This window comes from Cervus canadensis, chromosome X, assembly GCF_019320065.1.
Source record: "Cervus canadensis isolate Bull #8, Minnesota chromosome X, ASM1932006v1, whole genome shotgun sequence".
Classification (NCBI taxonomy): domain Eukaryota; kingdom Metazoa; phylum Chordata; class Mammalia; order Artiodactyla; family Cervidae; genus Cervus; species Cervus canadensis.
The window spans coordinates 75,111,248-75,131,514 of NC_057419.1; the positions used below are offsets into that span (position 1 = coordinate 75,111,248).

General features: G+C 36.5%; 1 protein-coding gene across 1 annotated transcript in view; it reads left to right on the top strand.

Annotated features, from left to right (window-relative positions):
* HDX (highly divergent homeobox) overlaps nucleotides 1-20,267 on the top strand; it is a 211,601-nt gene that overhangs the window by 170,613 nt on the left and 20,721 nt on the right. The window contains exons 7-8 of the mRNA XM_043459917.1: nucleotides 12,981-13,060; nucleotides 17,943-18,026. Coding sequence (XP_043315852.1) covers nucleotides 12,981-13,060; nucleotides 17,943-18,026 — 164 coding nt within the window. The remainder of the gene's footprint in view (nucleotides 1-12,980; nucleotides 13,061-17,942; nucleotides 18,027-20,267) is intronic.

The window sequence follows — 20,267 nt, forward strand, 5'->3', positions numbered from 1 at the left end:
AGGGGTGAGTGGTTATAGATGTCATCCATTCTATTTCATACCCAACATGTATGATACTGTCCACCCTTGTGTCCCAAAGTGGCAAGAGCCATGCTGCCAAGGGTTCCCCTTGCTTTTGTTGAAGTTGAGTACCTGTCAACCAACTCCACCTGAGTATGTGGTCAATATGTTGTGAACTCAGTTACATTGGTGGGGGGTCTCCTTGAGGATGTCCCCCCTGGGCCCTAGGCTGTTCATGCTTTACTTTCTGCTGCACTGGAGCCTACATGAGAGAATTGTGGCCACATGGTACCACATGTTATATGGTGGCCACTGACTTCCTCCATCCAGTGGAGCCTCAGGCTCTTCTACTTGCTGGGTATCCTGCCACCTCTTCTGTGGAGCCACAGGCTCCTCTACCTGCTGGGTATCCTGCCGACTATGCCAATTGTCTTGCTGATCCTGTTTGTGATACCAGTTGTCTTGCTGGCCCACACTGTTTGCTGGATTCAGAGTAGGCAAGGCTTGAGCTAAGAGATTGGAAGAAAATGTGAGGAGCTATAGGAACTACAGGCACTTTTATTCTCCCCTGGCTGGCATGGTGGTCATAATACAGCCTCTCTCCTGGCTCATACAGCAGCCACAACATAACCATAACATAGCCATAAGATAGTCATGACATAAACTTACATAATGTAACCATGATGCTGCCTCAATGTAGCCTCAATGCAGCAGTAGCCAGGGCTTTTCAGACGAAGCTTATATATACTTACAGATCAAAAGTAGCCTGTGACCAAGCGGGTACCTCGTGACATGCATGTGCAGTGCTATAAGTGATTGCAGCTGTTACATAACCATGCATTGGTTATGTAACATGTTTATAGAACATGGGGTGAGATGGCATAAGAGTGTGGGGCAAGAGAGCCTGGCTAGCACCATCTTGTCAATTTCCCCACGCCCTCCTTTCCTCACCTCTGGCTGCTTAGCACTATTGTCCAGGCTGGTGAGTCCAGCCACCCCAAGGGGGTCGCACAATGCTCCTCTCAGATAAGACATCTAAAATAGTTAAAGATATATAAGTGAACAGTAGAACTGTGATAAGAAGAAACGGAGGGAGAGAGATATGGGGAGTTATTGTTCAATGGATATAAAGTTACAGTTACACAAGAAGAGTAAGTTCCAGAGAACTGCTGAACAACTCAGTACCTTTCGGTTCAGTTCAGTTCAGTCGCTCAGTCGTTTCCGACTCTTTGTGACCCCACGAATTGCAGCACACCAGGATTCCCTGTCCATCACCAAGTCCCGGAGTCTATCCAAAACCATGCCCATAGAGTTGGTGATGCCATCCAGCCATCTCATCCTCTGTCGACCCCTTCTCCTCCTGCCTCCAATCCCTCCCAGCATCAGGGTCTTTTCCAATGAGTCACCTCTTCACATCAGGTGGCCAAAGTACTGGAGTTTCAGCTTCAGCATCAGTCCTTCCAATGAACACCCAGGACTGATCTCCTTTAGGATGGACTGGTTGAATCTCCTTGAAGTCCAAGGGACTCTCAAGAGTCTTCTCCAACACCACAGTTCAAAAGCATCAATTTTTCAGTGCTCAGCTTTCTTCACTGTCCAACTCTCACATCCATACATGACCACTGGAGAAACCATAGCCTTGACTAGATGGACTTTTGTTGGCAAAGTAATGTCTCTGCTTTTTAATATGCTATCTAGGTTGGTCATCACTTTCCTTCCAAGGAGTAAGTGTCTTTTAATTTCATGGCTGCAGTCACCATCTGCAGTGATTTTGGAGCTCCCCCAAAATAAAGTCTGACACTGTTTCCACTCTTTCCCCATCTATTTCCCATGAGGTGATGGGACCAGATGCCATGATCTTAGTTTTCTGAATGTTAAGCTTTAAACCAACTTTTTCACTCTCCTCTTTCACTTTCATCAAGAGGCTTTTTAGTTCCTCTTCACTTTCTGCCATAAGGGTGGTGTCATCTGCATATCTGAGGTTATTGATATTTCTCCCGGCAATTTTGATTCCAGCTTGTGCTTCACCCAGCCCAGAATTTCTCATGATGTACTCTGCATAGAAGTTAAATAAGCAGGGTGACAACATACAGCATTGACATACTCCTTTTCCTATTTGGAACCAGTCTGTTGTTCAATGTCCAGTTCTAGCTGTTGCTTCCTCACCTGCATACAGGTTTCTTAAGAAGCAGGTCAGGTGGTCTGGTATTGCCATTTCTTTCAGAATTTTCCACAGTTTATTGTGATCCACACAGTCGATGGCTTTGGCATAGTCAATAAAGCAGAAATAGATATTTTTCTGGAACTCTCTTGCTTTTTTGATGATCCAGCTTTAGTTGGTATTATAATTATACAATAAGTGATGGTATACTTAAAAAATTAAGTCATGTTAATTGTGACACAAAAAAAAGGGACACAAATAAATTTTTAGAGGTGATAGATATGTTTACTACCTGGATTGTGGTGATAATAACAAAAATATATACATATTCAAACTCATCAAATTGTATTTATTATGTGCAGCTTTTGTGTACACATTATACCTCAATAAATTGGAAAAAATTAAAGTTAAAAAAGAAGAATGAGAAGCCATTGAATTTGGTGTTCAAGGGTTCTTAGAAAAAGCAGTTACATAGCAAGAGCAGGCAAGCAGATTCAGGAGGTTGAGTAATGAAAGGGATATAAAAGCTGTTAATGTTGAGAGGATCATGTATTTTAATATCAAGTGTTTGGAAAGTTTTGTGAATTTTCAGGTTTATTCTGTCTCTCTGTCTCTCAACATTTTATATTGATGGAGATATTAACACAGAATTTCGTGTATAGCTAAACTGTGATGCAAGGAAAATAAAGGAGAAGCTATTGTATCATTTATAAACCCCTTAATTCTAATTCAGTTGGTTCATGAAGCCATTTTTATCTTCTTTTAGTCTTTACAAATTGCATGTGCCTGAGAATACCTGAATGTTTTCAGTGATTCTAAATAGATCCTTAGAGAATAATATCTGGCAGCTATTTGAGGGATAGAGGAGCAGTAGAGATTTGTGTGTTTCTCTGTGTGGGTGGGAATGCTATGTGGAAATATTCTGATAAAAGGAAACTACAAAAGCCCCTAAGAGGGGTTTCATTGCCCAACTCCAACTTACCCATCTAAAAGGGAATTTTAAAAAATAAAAAAATAATAATAATAATTAGTTAATTGGAAAGAAAAGTGAGCTAATTTTAAGGCTGCTAATAGACCACTGCTACTACATGGGCATCCTTTGTAATTTAATAGCATGCTCTGCTATCAAGACAGTTGGCATAGTAAGCAAGACCTAATGAGAAAATGGACAGAGAATTTAATGTATGAATCAAAAAACACTTGATGGGAAGTGAAATTGCCTAGAATTCCTCTTGGTGGCTTATTTTTCACTGCTTCATAATATATTTTGCATTCTCATCAGAAATTGCAAAATAAAAGCATGAAAGAATTTTCAAATACTGAAAAGGGTCTTTTTCTTTAAGGTTTCCTACTGGTTATTTCCTGTTATTGTCTTCATTTTGCTGATGGAGAATACTAATCTGTTTAATTTAACGGTGTGCTTTTTTTGTGACAATTAAGTAAATTGTATTATCCAGCCTAGACTAATATAATAACTTTAAAATATGCTAACCATATTTGTTTCCAGTTATGAAAATATAGTCAAATATATGCTTTCTTTGAGTCTTCATTAATTACGTTTTAGAGATATAGAGACAGGATAAGCACAGTAACTTGACATACTATAATATTTCAAAAAACTGACAACTTGACACTCAGAGTCCTTTATAACGCAGCTTTTGACAGAGCTTCTGACTTACCTCTAATTTCCACCTTCTACTTCCCACCTTTGCTTCTCCCATTTGTTTTGTCTTTCCATGTGTGGAGATAAAGTGAAAGGAGATGTGGTTGGGATTGATAAAAAGTTAACAGGATTCACCCGCCCCTAAGTTTGTGCTCATTTGCTCAATCATGTCAGACACTTTGTGACCTCATGGATTGTAGCTAACCAGGATCCTCTGTTCAAGGAATTTTCCAAGCAAGAATACAGGAGCAGGTTGCCAACACAGGGATTGAATCTGCATCTCTTGCATCATCTCCTGCATTGGCAGGTGGATTTTTTTTTTACCATTGTGCCACCTTGGAAAGCCCTCACCCCTCCCCACCCAACCAACTGCAAACTTTAGCAAAAGTAATAGATGACTCAGTTCCTTAATTTCAAGTTTTATGTCTACCAAATATATATTTTGTGGTTGAGAAACTCTAAAAAGTTTATACTCTCCTGAGAGGCAAGCTGTCTAAAGTATAGAAACAATTAAAGTCCATAACGTTAACTTTTATAAATGGCCTCCTTCAGCTGTATCTATTTTGTATGTGGGTGTGCACATGAAAGATAATTCTATGTACAATTACTTAATGTGTGCATGTGGCTACCACATAGAGTGCCCTCTAGAGCTTTCACTTTTTTAGTAATTCCACTTATTTATTTTCCAATTAAGAGAGTTGCTTTTTTTTTAGTAATAACCAGACATATTGACAGTGTTTAGCTTTCAAACTTTCACTAATATGTAAGCTATCAGTAAGCAAAAGAAAATGTGTCTTATTCAGCTATATAATTCCATACTTTTTTATTTTAGAAATCCTAAAAACAGTTTTATATGTATCTTAAAAAAGAATCAAATAATGAGTGAGTATGTTGCTAGTAAAGCAGAACCGTGTACAAAGTTATGAGCAAGTGAGTACAGAAATTTAAGGCAAATCTCTAAGGAATGATACTAGTAATAATCAGCTGATGAGCAATATAATTCCTATTCTGAGGACACAAGTACTAATACCAGCACTGCAGCTAAATGTGATGACAATTTTCCCTTGCTTTATTTAATTTAGTTGCTGATTACGCAGGACTTGAAATGCAGTGATTTGAAATGTCAAAATAATGAATAAGGTTTCCTTTATCTAGGAACCACTCTTTTTGTGGGTGAAATTTGAACAAAATCTGTACTTTAGTTAATAATAATACTGTATCACATATTAATTTCCTGTTTTTTTTTATAATGTAGTGTTTCTTTATATTCTCAGACTTGGATTAGAGGTTTTTCTTAAAAAAATTACTAAGATGATAAATTTTCTAGACTTTTAGCAACAATACTAGATGCCATATATTTTGCATGGAATTAATTATATCAAAGTTTTGAGTGAATATAAATTAGAAATCTAGCATCCTATTCATACTAAGTCAAGCAAGTGGAGTCAAAATGTCATAAATTCCTTAGCTATGAAAAAATTCAAATGTTTTCTAATATATATTATATTATACATTTATTTATATACAGATGTATACCAAAACTTTTGTACTACACATGATAAGGACTTGGGAAAGAATAAAACAAAAAGAGAGATAGAGAAGTTGGAAACATAAACTAAATGAAAAGGGAGCACTGAATATGCAATAGAAAAAGTGAAACAAGCTAGATAAAAGTAAACGATCATCTTTCTAAATTCCATGTATATGCGGTGGGATGTTTCGAGAGAACAGCATCGAAATATGTATATTATCTAGGGTGAAACAGATCACCAGCCCAGGCTGAATGCATGAGACAAGTGCTCAGGCTTGGTGCACTGGGAAGACCCAGAGGAATTGGGTGGAGAGGGTGGTGGGAGGGGGGATCGGGATGGGGAATACATGTAAATCCATGGCTGATTCATGTCAATGTATGACAAAACCCACTGCAATATTGTGAAGTAATTAGCCTCCAACTGATAAAAATAAATGGGGGGGGGGGTGGAAAAAGTAAACGATCATCATATAGTCCAGTTGTTTTTAAACATGGCTGATCATTAGAAATACATCTGGAGCTTGGAAAAATATCTGGGCATTTGTATTTCTCAAAAAATTCCAAGATATTTCTGATATGCGTCTGTATTTTAAAAAGTGATTTAGGTCTTTCTATTAAATGGTAGTTTTATTGACTTAGAATTCAATTATTTTTTGTTGACCAATCATGATACAAGGTATTAAGCAAATAATTCCATAATCACAATAGGAAAAGATGTTCATCAGTTTTCACAATCAATAGCCAGACAAAAAAAAAAAAAGATCATTATAATTGCAAGCTATAATGGAAACATAATTAATCTAACAATATAAAATCATTACATACAATTTGGGGGGTTAAGTAGAGTGATGTGGTAAGTAGAAGTGCATACATGCACATGTTTTCATCTGCCCAGCCAATCTGTCTTTTGATTGGTGCATTTAATCTGTTTACATTTAAGGTAATTATTGATATGTATGATCTTATTACCATTTTCTTAATTGTTTGGGCTTATTTTGTGTAGGTCTTTTCTTTCTCTTGTGTTTCCTGCCTAGAGAATTTCCTTTAGCATTTGTTAAAACTTGCTTGGTGGTGCTGAATTTCCTTAACTTGTGCTTATCTGGAAAACTTTTGATTTCTCCATCAAGTCTGAATGAGAGTCTTGCTGGGTAAAGTATTATTGGTTGTAGGTTTGTCCTTTTATCACTTTACATTGCACTATTCCCTTCTGGCTTGTAGAATTTCTATTGAGAAATCAGCTGATAACCTTATGGGAGTTCCCTTGTATGTTATCTGTCATTTGGTGCTTTTAATATTTTATGTTTAATTTTTGTCATTTTGATTACTATGTGTCTTGGTGTGTTCCTTCTTGGGTTTATTCTGACTGGGATAAACTCTGTACTTCCTGGACTTGGTTGACTATTTCTTCTCCCATGTTAAGGAAGTTTTCAACTATTTTATTATCTCTTCAAATATTTTAGGTCCCTTCTCTCTCTCTTCTCCTTCTGGGACACCCTGTAATGCAAATGTTGGTGTGTTAAAAGTTGTTCCACAGGTCTCTTAGGCTGTCTTCATTTGTTTTGTCATTCTTTGTTCTATATTTTGTTCTGCAGCAGTGATTTCCACCTTTCTGTCATCCACGTCATTTATCCATTCTTCTTTCTGAGTGATTCTGCTATTGATTCCATCTAGTGTATTGTTCATCTCTGTTTGTTTTTTCTTTAGTTCTACTAGGTCTTTGATAAGCATTTCTTGCATCTTCTCCATTCTGTTTCCAAGAACCTGGATCATCTTCACTATCTTTATTTTGAATTATTTTTCTGGAAAGTTGCCCATCTCCACTTCATTTAGTTGTTTTTCTGAGATTTTACCTTGGCCCTTCAACTGGAACATCAGTCTATACTTTTTCATTCTCATTAACTTTCTGCAATGTGACTTTCATTCTAGCCACTGTGGTTCTCCTTGCTTCTTCTGTCTGCACTCTGGTGGATAAGACTAAGAGGCTGGTGTAAGCTTCCTGATGGGAGGGACTGGGAAAACTGGGTCGTGCTCTGGTGGAATAAGACTCTGATGGAACAAAATTTTAATCTAATTACCTGCTGATGAGTGAGGTTGTTCTACCTCCCTGTTGACTGATTGGCCTGAAAAGACCCAGCTCTGGGGTCTACGGGCTCTATGGTAGGGTTAATGGCAACCTCCAAGAGACCTGACAACAAGAGGCACCTTCCAGGACTATTGCTGCCAGTGCCCCTGTCCCTGCAATTAGCCACTGCCCACCCACACTCCAGAGGAGATCCTCCAAAACTATCGGGTAAGTCTGGTTCAGTCTCCTGTGGAGTCACTGCTCCTTTCCCCTGGTTTTGGTGAGCACAAGACTTTGTTTATGCCCTCCAAGAATGGAGTCTTTGTTTCCCTCAGTCTTGTGGAAGGTCTGTAATCAAACACGGATGGTCTTTAAAGTCATATTACCTGGGGATTCCCAGTCCCTTTGCTGGATCTCCAGGCTGGGAAGCCTGACGTGAGGCCAGAATCTTTACAACATTGGGAGACATTCTTTGGTATTATTGCTTTCCAATGTGTGAGCCACCCACCCGGTGGGTATGGGTTTTGGCTTTACTGTGACTGTGCCCCTCCTACTATCCTGTTGTGGCTTTTTCTTTGTCTTTGGACTTGGAGTATCTTTTTTTGGGGGGGAGGGGGAGTGGGTTCCAGTGTCCTCCTGTAGATGATTGCTTAACAACTAGTTGCAATTTTGGTGCTTTTGCCCTCTTGCAGGAGGGAGATGAGCACATGTCCTTCTATTCTGCCATCTTGAACTGGAAACCTAGAAACCACTCTTTTCTAGAAAAAAAAAAAATGAGTTCATAGTAGACTTTGTATTAAAACTCTGGTAAATTTTCCCTGAATACCTTTCGTTCTCAATGCACTCATATGTGAGTTCCTGGATGAGCAGTGACTACCTCCTAGTCATCCTCCATGTTCGTACAGGGACTCATATGTCTTTCCATGGGAAGGGATGGACTCAAAAAATCTTAGGAGAACTGATAAATATTTTGTTTTGCTTTCTCTGGTGAAATAAATTGTTCATTACCAAGGAACTGAGAACTTCCACTAATTTATCCAAATAATGTTCATGATATGGTGTTCAGAAATAAAAGACAGAAACATTACTCATCTGTTTTTCTAAGGGGTAGACATGGAGGAAATCTAAGACAAAGGATTATCTTGTAGCTACACTATGCTGTGAATTAGCCACTTCTCCTATCTCAGCATGAAGCTTTTTAGTAGACTGATTTTTCTGAATTGATTTTCTTTTTTTTTTATTTTTTTCTTTTCTCATTTTTAAACTACTGAGTTTTTTTTTTTTTAATTTCATTGTTGTTTTATTGTTATTTAATGTGACAGTCAGGCATTGACTACTCATTCAAATTTACAGTTTGCTAACTTCTTTTTCGTTTTGTTGAGATATAATTGACATACAATACGGTATAAGTTTAAGGTGTATAACATAATGGTTTGAATTGCATACATCATCAAATGATTACCACAAAAGTTTTGCAAAAGCCCCTCACCTCAAATGGAAAAAAAAAAAATGTTAAAGAAATAGAAAGCAAATTTTCCTTGCAATGAGAGCTCTTAGGATTTACTCTCCTAACAATTTTCATTTATAGCACACAGCCATGTTACATCACTTTGCTGACAAAGCTTCCTATAGTCAAAGCTATGGTCTGTAGTCATGTACAGATGTGAGAGTTGGGCCATGAAGAAGGCTGGGTACTGAAGCATTGATGCTTTTAAATTGTGGTGCTGGAGAGGACTCTTCAGAGTCCCTTGGATTGCACAGAGATCAAACCAGTCAGTCTTAAAGGAAATCAACCCTGAGTATCTATTGGAAGGACTGATGCTGAAGCCCAAGTTCTAAAACTCTGACCACCTGATGCAAAGAGCTGACTCATTAGAAAAGACCCAGATGCTGGGAAAGATTGAAGGTAGGAAGAGAAGGGAATGATAGAAGATGAGATTGTTGGTTGGCATCACTAACTCCATGAACATGAGTTTGAGCAAGCTCAGTGAGATGGTGAAGGACAGGAAGGCCTGGCATGCTGCAGTCCAAAGAAGTTGGACATGACTGAGCAACTGAACAACAGCAACAGGACTACATGGTAGTTTTATTTTTAATTTTTGAGGAGTCTTCATGCTGTTATCCATATTTTCTGCCAGCACCAATGTACATTCCCACCAACAGTGCAGGAGGGTGCCCTTTTCTCCGCATCCTGGCCAACAGTTGTTATTTCTTGTCTTTTTGATAACAGGCATTCTGACAGATGTGAAGTGATATCTCACTGTTGTGATTTGCATTTCCCTGATGATTAGTGATATTGACCATCTTTTCTTGTTGGTCATCTGTATGTTTTCTTTGGAAAAATGTCTACTCACTGAAAAATGTCAGTTTTTCATTGGGTTGTTTGTATTTTTTATATCGAGTTCTATGAGATCTTTGTATATTTTGGATCTTAATCCCTTATCAGATACATCCTTTGCAAATAATTTGTCCCATTTCAGTAGGTGACCTTTTCGTTTTATTGAGTTTCCTTCACTATGTGAAAACTTTTATTTTGATGTAGTTTTATTTGTTTATTTTTACTTTTGTTTTCCTTGATTGAAGATATATATCCAAAAAATATTGCTGAAACTGATATCAAGGAGCAAATTACCTATGTTTTCTTGTAGAAGTTTTATGATTTCAGATATTACAGGTACATCTTTAATTTGTTTTGGGTTTTGTATATGCTGTTAGAAAATAGTCTATTTTGATTCTTTTCAAAGTAGCTGTCCAGTTTTTTCAATAGTATTTATTGGAGAAGCTGTACTTTCTCCATTGTATATTCTTGCCTCCCTTGTCATAAATTAATTGTCCATATAAGTGTGGGTTCATTTCTGGGTTCTCTATTTGGTTCTGTTGATCTACATATCTGTGTTTGTGATAGAAACTTTCTGTTGAATACTGTAGCTTTGTAGTATAGTATGAAATCAGGGAGCATGATATCTCTTTTTTTGTTCTATTAAGATTGTTTCTCCTATTCAGGGTTGTTTGTGTTTCCATACTAATTTTGGAAATATGTCTAGTTCTTTAAAAAATGCCATTGGTTAAAAAAAAATGTCATTGGTATTTTGTTAGGGAACATGTTGAATCTGTAGATTACCTTGCAGAGTATAGTTCTTTTAACAATACTAATTCTTCCAACCCATAAACACATAATTTCTTTCCATTTGTTTTGTCATCTTCAATTTCTTTCTTCAGTATCTTATAATTTTAGACCATAGATCTTTTACCTCTTTAGTTAGATGTATTCCCTGGTAATTTATGCTTCTTTATGTGATTGTGAATGGGATTGTTTTTATAAGTTCTCTTTCTGCTAATCCACTGTTAGTGTATAGAAACACAACAGATCTCTGCATATTAATTTTCTGTCCTGCAACTTTACCAAATTCATTGATGAGTCCTAGTACTTTTTGATGGTTTCTTTAGGTGGTTCAGATGGTAAAGCATCTGTCTGCAATGCAGGAGACCCAGATTCAATCCCTGGGTCGGGAAGCTCCCCTGGAGAAGGAAAGGACAGCCCACTCCAGTAGTCTTGCCTGGAAAATCCCATGGATGGAGGAGCCTGGTAGGCTACAGTCCACGGGGTCTCAAAGAGTCAGACATGACTGAGTGACTTCACTTTCACTTTAGCATTTTCTATGTACAGTGTCATAACATCTTTAAAAGCAATTTTCCTTGTTCCTTTCAAATTTGGATATATTTTATTTCTTTTTCTTATCTGATTGCTGTGGTTAGGACTTCCAATATCATGTTGAATAAAAGTGTCAAAAGTACCATTCACTGGTGAACAGAGTTGGGTCCCACAGTCTCTGGCTTCAGGGCCCTGGGAGTCCTAGGGTTAGTGCAAGTGCACTGGTGACCTTGGCCAGGTCCTGGGCATTCTGGTAGATGTGGTCAGGTCCTGGAGCAACTAGGAGTTTAAGAATTCCTAAAGCAGTCAGTCTGCTGGTGGATGAGACTGTGTCCCCACCTGGCTAGCTGTTTGGCCTGGGGCATCACAGAACTGGGGGTGGGGTGAGTCCTGGCAAGAATAAGATAGAGTGGGGATTCCAAAATAGTGCTTAGCAGCACCAGTGTACTTACGGTGGAATGAACTCCCCCAAATGGCTACTGCTAGCTTCTATGTTTCCAAGGTGAGTTTTATTTGCCTCCTGCCTCCAGGAAGATTTTCAAGATCAGAACCGAAGCTCCTTTCAAATTACTGCTTCTGCCCCGGATCTTGGAGGGTGAGATTTTGTGTGCCCTTTATGAATGGAGTATTTTCCCCACAGCCCTCTGACTTTCCTGAATGTAAGCCCTGCTTCACTTCAAAGTCAAACATTCTGAGGGCTCATCTTCCCAGTGCAAAACTCCTAGACTGGAGAGCCTGTTGTGTGGCTCAGATTCCCTCTCCCCTTGGAGGAGAATCTCTGCAATTATAGTTATCCTCCTGTTATCTTCCCCAAAGGTATGGGTCTTCACTGTACTGTGTCTTCACCCCTCTCATTCTTCTTCTTGTGACCCCTTCATTGTATTTCCAGTAGTTAATCTTTTCTGCTTGTTCTCATATTGCTCTCAAGGGTAGTTGCTCTGTAAATAATTGCAATTTTGGTGTGTCCATGAGAGGAGGTTAGCCACTCCCCCTACAGTATGGGAGTACTACATTTTGATCATAAAAGGAATACATATAATATGTTCATTATAGAAAATATTGGAACATAAAATGAAAAAAATTAGAAAAAAAAAAACCATACCTCTCAGTGATATCCATTCCTGAAATGGGGGTGAGAAAATATTTATGCCAGTGCTTTCTCTTTGCATATATACGGGATTGTTTATATGTGTCTATGTACACTCATATACACATCCTTTATTACAAACTTGAAAACGTACTATATTTATAGTTTTATATCATGTATTTGAACATTATTTTTATCACTTTTTTCTTATTAAAATGAGCACTACATTTTTATTGTAGAAAATATTTAAATATAAATAAGCAAATGGAAGAAAATAAGAATTATCAAAGCAAGTAAATTAGACAAAATGAAGAATAATAAAAGTTGTCTGTAATTCCATTCAGAAATAATAATGGCAATGCCTTGGTGTAAATAGTGTCAGTCTTTTTTTCTCCATGAAAGTATATGCTTTTTCTCTTAAACAAAATTAAGATCACAGTGTACCTACATAGCAGATTTTGTCACCTTCAGTTTTTCTCTTTCCAATAGATATGAATATTTTCTTTATTATCAACTATTCTTCTACTTCACTTTTAGTTCTTTTATAGCATTTATTTAAGGATGAGCCCCACATGATTTATCCAAGCCTCTATTGTTAACCATATAAACGCTTCAGATTTTTCAATTATAAACATCACAGTGATGACCATCCTTAAATTTGAACCCATCCACACTTATTTTCTTAGAATACACTGTTTGAAGTAGAATTGCCATTTGTGTCTTTTTACAACAGAGAAATCATTAAAGTTATTTTAAAAAAAAAAAGTTTGCAATAAAGATTTAAGGAATGAAAAATGAAACCATGGCCTTCTTTGTTTCCATAGAGGAGTCAAATGAAGTTGTTCCAAATGAGGCAAGGGCTCATAAGGAAGAGAACCACCATGCGGTATCAGCAGATAATGTGGTATGTACACTTTGAGATTCTTTCCTCATTACATAATGGGTTGCAAGGATTTATTTCCCGTTGGTGACAGTATCAGCATTGTCAGAAAAAAAAGTCTTGCTCCACAAATCAAAACAGATCTGTTACCTATGCAATGATATATCTTATAGGGTTTAATAAATGAAATTTAAAATGATATCATTTGTGCCTTATTTATGTAAGAGCTTTGCAAATATGAAAACCTAATGCCTACTATATATGTGACATTTTAAACATAACAAGTTATTTTGCTTCAACGTATTCAGCAAATAGCCAATTTCTTCTCATTTGACAGATGGCAGAATTTTAAAAGTTTAGCATGAGACCATGAAGGAAGTCATTCTTAGTTCTGGAACTTGTATCCATGCATTCCTGATTCTTGTTGTTCAGACCATACCTGTCTCCACTGTGTTCGGAAACTTTTCTTCTTTTTAGTTAAATTGGACTCAGCTAGTCATCTTAAAAATTGTAGTAATAGAAGAAAGGTAGTATTAAAAAATTGAATAGTAAGCAGATACAGCCTACGTGTGGATTAAACTAGGTTTTGTAAAAATGTAAACATTATTGGTATATAATGATGTTCTCGAAGCAGCTGTTTTAGCAGTATCTGTTTATATTCTGACTCAATCAAGTAATTCAGAAATCAAGATGGTATTAACCCAAAGTCAGACATAAAGGAAAATGTCATTGTGCTGTTGTTTTTGTTTTCAAATCAGTGTTTTTTGCTTCATTGTAATCTTTACAATTGGTCTATATAATGGATTTTTCTGTTACAAAATGGCTGTAACTTCAAGATTTACCCTGGCTTCCACTACGAACATTGTTTGTCTAGCATTATAATTCTGTCACATCACTTTAATAAAACTTGAGCACATAAAATACAGTTTTGTTCTTTTTTGCTATATATAAACAATATATAACAGTGTTTTCCACATACAGAATGTAGTTTAAGATTGTATTTTACTGATTTCAGTCCTGATTTAAGTTGATGGTTGACCTAACTAAATTGAATGGGCATATAGAAAAATTAGCTTTTATTTTGAGGCAAAGTTGTGTTTTCATTAGATAGCTAGTAATAATTGTTTTCCACAATTATTAATGGTGCCAATATTCTTAATTCCACTATTTAATAATTTCCTTTGCTCTAGATTTGAGTAATACTATTACAAATTATATGCAGTTATTTACAAATTGGAAACTTTGTTCCCCTAAAGACATGCTCATTTTCTGTTTGAATTTTTCAGCATTGAATTTCCCCTGTGGCAGCCATTTGAAAATAATGAATGAATTCCTGGCATGGGATGACTCACAGTCACTAAGGCACCTAATTTATCAAGAAAAATTTATTTTCAGAGACAAAACTTCAGATTTTCAAAGGTTGATTTCCTCTGCCTATAACTTTTGAGTGTCCCCAACTATTCATGGATGGCAGATCACAAAGACATACAAGACCTATTTATATGCACAAATCTATACAGTGGCCCCTCAAGCCTTCTCTCTTGATTACTTAGCTCTGTTTTCCCAGAAGCTATCCAAATATAAAAATTTAAACAACAGCATCAGAAAAAGATATCAAATCGATGTTCATGTGAGAGCCAACATAAGTAAGCCCCAAGTTTATAGTTATTATAATAGAAAACAAAACATTAGATTCATCTCCAGGCAGCAGTACAAAGCAATTCCTTTGCAGCTGTCTTTCTGACTCAGAAGCCTGATGGTAACAAACCCTGTTACGGTATCCTATCCCCAAAGGCAATATATCAAATATAATCATTCCAAGTTCATTTGTGATTTTTAATCACCATATCAATTGCTGGCTAGGAAATTTGATTTCAAATTCTGCCTGAGACATGTTGCTATTAATGTGATTGTTCTTAAAAGACTGCCTAGTGACTAACTCTAGCTTAGCTTTTCTCTTTTTAAATTTTCTTTTGGGTTGGCAGGGTTTAAATATTTAAAGTGCTTTTTTTTTTTTTTTAACTGAATTATTCATATGCAAAAGAAAAATTTGAAGCAGATTTTGTCTTTGGGTTTTGGTTTTGTTTTTCTTTAAAAAGAATTCTATGATTGGAGATTCTATGGTTGGAGCTTATCAGCCATTCTTTCCATTGATATTAAGCTGTTATGTTCATCCTTATGACAAATATTTAATTAGTACCTACTGTGTGCAAGATGCTATACAAACTGCTGTATGTCAATTCTAAAGCTAAGGGCAGTTTCTTTTTCTTGGGGATGGACTTGATCACTGCCTCCTGTACAACATCACGAACCTCCATCCATAGTTCAATGTCCACTATGGACAGAGGTTCATGATAATGTACAGGAGGCAGGGATCAAGACAATCCCCAAGAAAAAGAAATGTAAAAAAGGCAAAATGGTTGCCTAGGACAACTTGCAAATAGCTGATAAAAGAAGAGACACTAAAGGCAAAGAAGGAAAGGAACAATATATCCATCTGAATGCAGAGTTCCAAAGAATTGCAAGGAGAGGCAAGAAAGCCTTCCTCAGTGATCAATGCAAAGAAATAGAGGAAAACAATAGAATGGGAAAGACTAGAGATTTTTTCAAGAAAATTACAGATACCCAAGGGAGCATTTCATGCAAAGATGGGCACAATAAATGACAGAAATTGTATGAACCTAACAGAAGCAGAAGATATTAAGAAGAAGTGGCAAGAATACACAGAAGAACTATACCAAAAAAAAAAAAAATCTTCATGACTCAGATAACCACAATGGTGTGATCACTCACCTAAGAGCCAGACATCTTGGAATGCGAAGTCATTGCTTAGCAATTGCTATGAACAAAGCTAGTGGAGATGATGGAATTCCAGTTGAGCTATTTCAAATCCTAAAAGATGATGCTGTGAAAGTGCTGCACTCAATATGCCAGCAAATCTGGAATACTCAGCAGTGGCCACAGGACCGGAAAATGTCAGTTTTCATTCCAATCTTAAAGAAAGACAACACCAAGGAATATTCAAACTACCACACAATTGCATTCATCTCACATGCTAGCAAAGTAATACTCAAAATTCTCCAAGCCTGGCTTCAATAGTATGTGAACCATGAACTTTCAGAATTCAAGCTGGTTTTAGAAAAGGCAGAGGAACCAGAGATCAAATTGCCAACATACATTGGATCATAGAAAAAGCAAGAGAGTTCCAGAAAAATATCTGCTTCATTGACTATGCCAAAGCCTTTGACTGTGTGGATCACAATAAACTGTGGAAAAGTCTTCAAGAGATGGGAATACCAGACAACCAGACCCACCTCCTGAAGAATCTGTATGCAGGTCAAGAAGCAACAGATAGAATGGGAGATGGAACAACAGACTGGTTCCAATTTGGGAAAGGAGTACATCAAGGCTATATATTGTCACCCTGCTTATTTAGCTTATATGCAGAGTACATCATAGGAAATGCTGGGCTGGATGAAGCACAAGGTGGAATCAAGATTGCTGATGGGAGAAATATAAATAACCTCAGATATGCAGATGACACCACTCTTACAGCAGAAAGTGAAGAAGAACTAAAGAGCTTCTTGATGAAAGTGAAAGAGGAGAGTGAAAAAGTTGTCTTAAAGCTCAAAAAACTCAGATCACGGCTTCTGGTCCCATCACTTCATGGCAAATAGATGGGGAAATAATGGAAATAGTGACAGACTTTATTTTCTTGGGCTCCAAAATCACTGCACATGGTCACTGTAGCCATGAAATTAAAAGACACTTGCTTCTTGGAAGAAAAGCTATGTCCAAACTAGACAGCATATTAAAAATCAGAGACATTACTTTACTGACAAAGGTCCGTCTAGTCAAACTATGGTTTCTCCAGTAGTCATGTATGGATGCGAGGGTTGGAATATAAAGAAAGCTGAATGCCAAAGAATTGATGCCTTTGAACTGTGGTGTTGGTGAAGACTCTTGAGTGTCCCTTAGACTGCAAGGAGGTCTTACCAGTCAGTTCTGAAGGAAATCAGTCCATCCTGAATATTCTTTGGAAGGGCTGATGCTAAAGCTGATTCTCCAATACTTTGGCCACCCAATGAAAAGAACTGACTCATTGGAAAAGACTGTAATGCTGGGAAAGATTGAGGGCAGGAGGGAAGGGGATGACAGAGGAGGATATGTTTAGATGGCATCACTGACTTGATGGACATGAGTTTGGACAAGCTCCAGGAGTCGGTGATGGACAGGGAAGCCTGGTGTGCTGCAGTCCACGGGATTGCAAATAGCTGAACACGGCTGAGCAACTGAACTGAAGGGCAGTTTAGTGTTTCTCTTGTTCTTGCTCTCTCTCTTCTCATTTACTGTCCAGTGAAGGAAACAAATCACCATACTCTTATCACCATTACATTCTAAATGTCTGCTTTCAATTATCTCACTAATGGAGCACTGTGAATAAGTGGATTTTTTTGAAAAAAAAAAAACACTGTATTTGACTTTGCAATGAATGTCATATGTTGATATTTTGCATTACAAGTTGCAAAGAGAAATATGAAAGTGTAAAGAAGAAAGTTCTGCCAGCCAATTAAACTTTTAGTCTACCTTTACAGAAAACAAATTCCCTGTTCCTGAAGGGCACTACCCATTTAAGCAGAGTTTGATTACTTATTTTTTCAAGGATATTATAAAAGTGTTTTTTCTATTTTAAATTATATTACAATAACTTTCTATTACTAAAGGAGGTGGCTCAGACACATACTAGGTGTAAAGCTGAGGAGCCAGTTAGAATTTACTCTTGATAACCTAGACTAGAAAACCCCATTGCTAAAACTGAACATTGGATTATATGCTCTATACATTATTGAGTGTAATGGTGATGATAAGATATATATTTATGAAAACTTCTCTACTTGTGTTACAGAAAATAGAAATTATTGATGATGAAGAAAGTGATATGCTAAGTAATTCTGAAGTAGAGCAAGTGAATTCTTTCTTGGATTATAAGGTAATTTCAGATCCTTAATTTTTTAAGAGAAGGTATTAAAGGAGGTTGGTGATGGACAGGAAGCCTGGCATGCTGCAGTCCATGGGATTGCAAAGATTCAGACATGACTGAGCAACTGAACTGAACTGACTGATTAAAAGAGGTAGACTTTTACAGTACCTATGTACCAGTTTTTTTCACTTCCATTTTCCATTTGATAAATTAAGCATCCTTGGGCTCTGCATTGACTCACTCAGGCATCTGGATATTAGTCATTGTGCTGGGCATTTTAATTAATGCTGGTCAGTTTAGTGGTTATGGTCTTAAGAACAGTTTGCTGAGCAGCAGTAAGTATTAATGCTGCATTGCAAGATGAGGCATAGTGGTGGTTAGTGTGAAATTTATGACAATAGTTTTTTTAAAGCCTATGTTCATTTTTAAATGATTGCAAAGGGGATATTTTTTCTAGTGTTCCTTGTTAATTTTATCTTGAATTTCAGTTTATGAAGATTTTTAAACAATTTATAATAATATACCTGTTTTAGAAGTTTAAAAACAATCCCCATGGCAATTACTGAATGAATATGAATACAGATGACCTTTTCTTAATGTCACTTGTTACTAAAATGAAAGACTTACTTTGACAGCATGCCATACATAATTTTGTTTTTTAAAAATTTTTGACATAAGCTATCAGTCTAGATGTTGATATGTTTTTCATAGATGTTTAATTGTTTTCCCTTTGTTAATCCATGTCATATCTTACTAGGTAACTTTGGGACCTTCTGAAATTTTGACCACAGAGTCACTTTTTTCATAGATAATAGTAATCTTAAAATGTTAACAAAAAATAACATTTAATCAGAAAGATAGCAGCTGTCATTAACCTTTTTCAGTTTTACTATAATTGAAAACTATGTAATTCAACATATTCTGTTTTTCAACTGTTTATGACATGTCAGACTTTAAAATATTGAACAAAACATTGTAAACACAGAAGGAAATTATTTTTTGAAATTTATTTTCTAAGTGGTCAAAAAGCACAATATAATCCTGTATTTAAACTATATTTTAACTAATATAATTATAAGGTTGTCAGTTGTGAAGTACAAGAGATCATTCTAATCTCTCCTTCATGGCCATATAACATTTATAAATGTCCAGTTCAGGGTTTAAATGGCTTTGTGAACCATCACTTGGCACAGGCTATGGAAATTACAGATGAGACAACTGGGTTGCACAGCTATTAAGTGTACTCAGTACTCTCAAACAGGTCAGATAGGACTGGTCCCAGAACTCAGAGGATTCTTTCCAGGACCTTTACCCATTGGTGTACCAGCTCACTTGAAAGGTTTGAAGCTGAAGACATCAGCAAGCCAGAGCATCCAGTCCAAAAATGTCATTTTCATTGAATTCTAAAGGACATTTAAAGATTCAGTGTTTTCCATTTTGGTGAATGCTGTGGGAACAAGGGGTCTTTTGCTCCCTTATTAAAATATATTTTATAACACATCATCATTCTATACAAACTTTTATTAAACTGTCAAAAATTAGCACCTATATAGAAAATATGTCTCTCTATAATCATTATTCAAGATATTTCAGTTCAATCCATCAATGAATTTTGTTACTTTAATTCCGAAATAACGATAAGTGAAACCTCATATAGCAGTTCTTATTGCTAATTTCAGTACATTGATTTAAAATACCCGTACCAGTTTGGAAATTTGATCTTCCTTCAAAGATCATCATTCTATTCTCTTTGTTTACACATGCTAGTCTCCTTTGTTTAGGGTTCAGAATCACTTTGTTGGTTTCTTGAATATATTCACCATAAGCTTCTTGAAGTCAGATACATATCTTATTCATGTATATGTTACCTGATCTAGTGCCTAAGTCATAGGTATCCAGTAACTAGTTCCTAGAATAAATTAGTATCCTTTGGAAATATATTTAACATTATTAGGCAAGTGTTCATTTAATATGCAAGTGTTTTCTATTTGCATTTGGAAATTACTACTATACAACCATCAATATTGTTGGCATAGTGGAGTTTCTGATTGAGATATTTGCCAGGAATCCATATTACTAGGAGTTCTAACTAACCTGAAATGCTTGTGAGACAAGTGAATGAGATCAGTTTCTCAGGCATGATTAGCTATGTCATAACGCCTCAGGTTTAGCTGCATTTTAAAAACATTAATTTATTTATTTTAATTGGAAGCGAATCACTTTACACTATTGTGGTGGTTTTTGCCATAC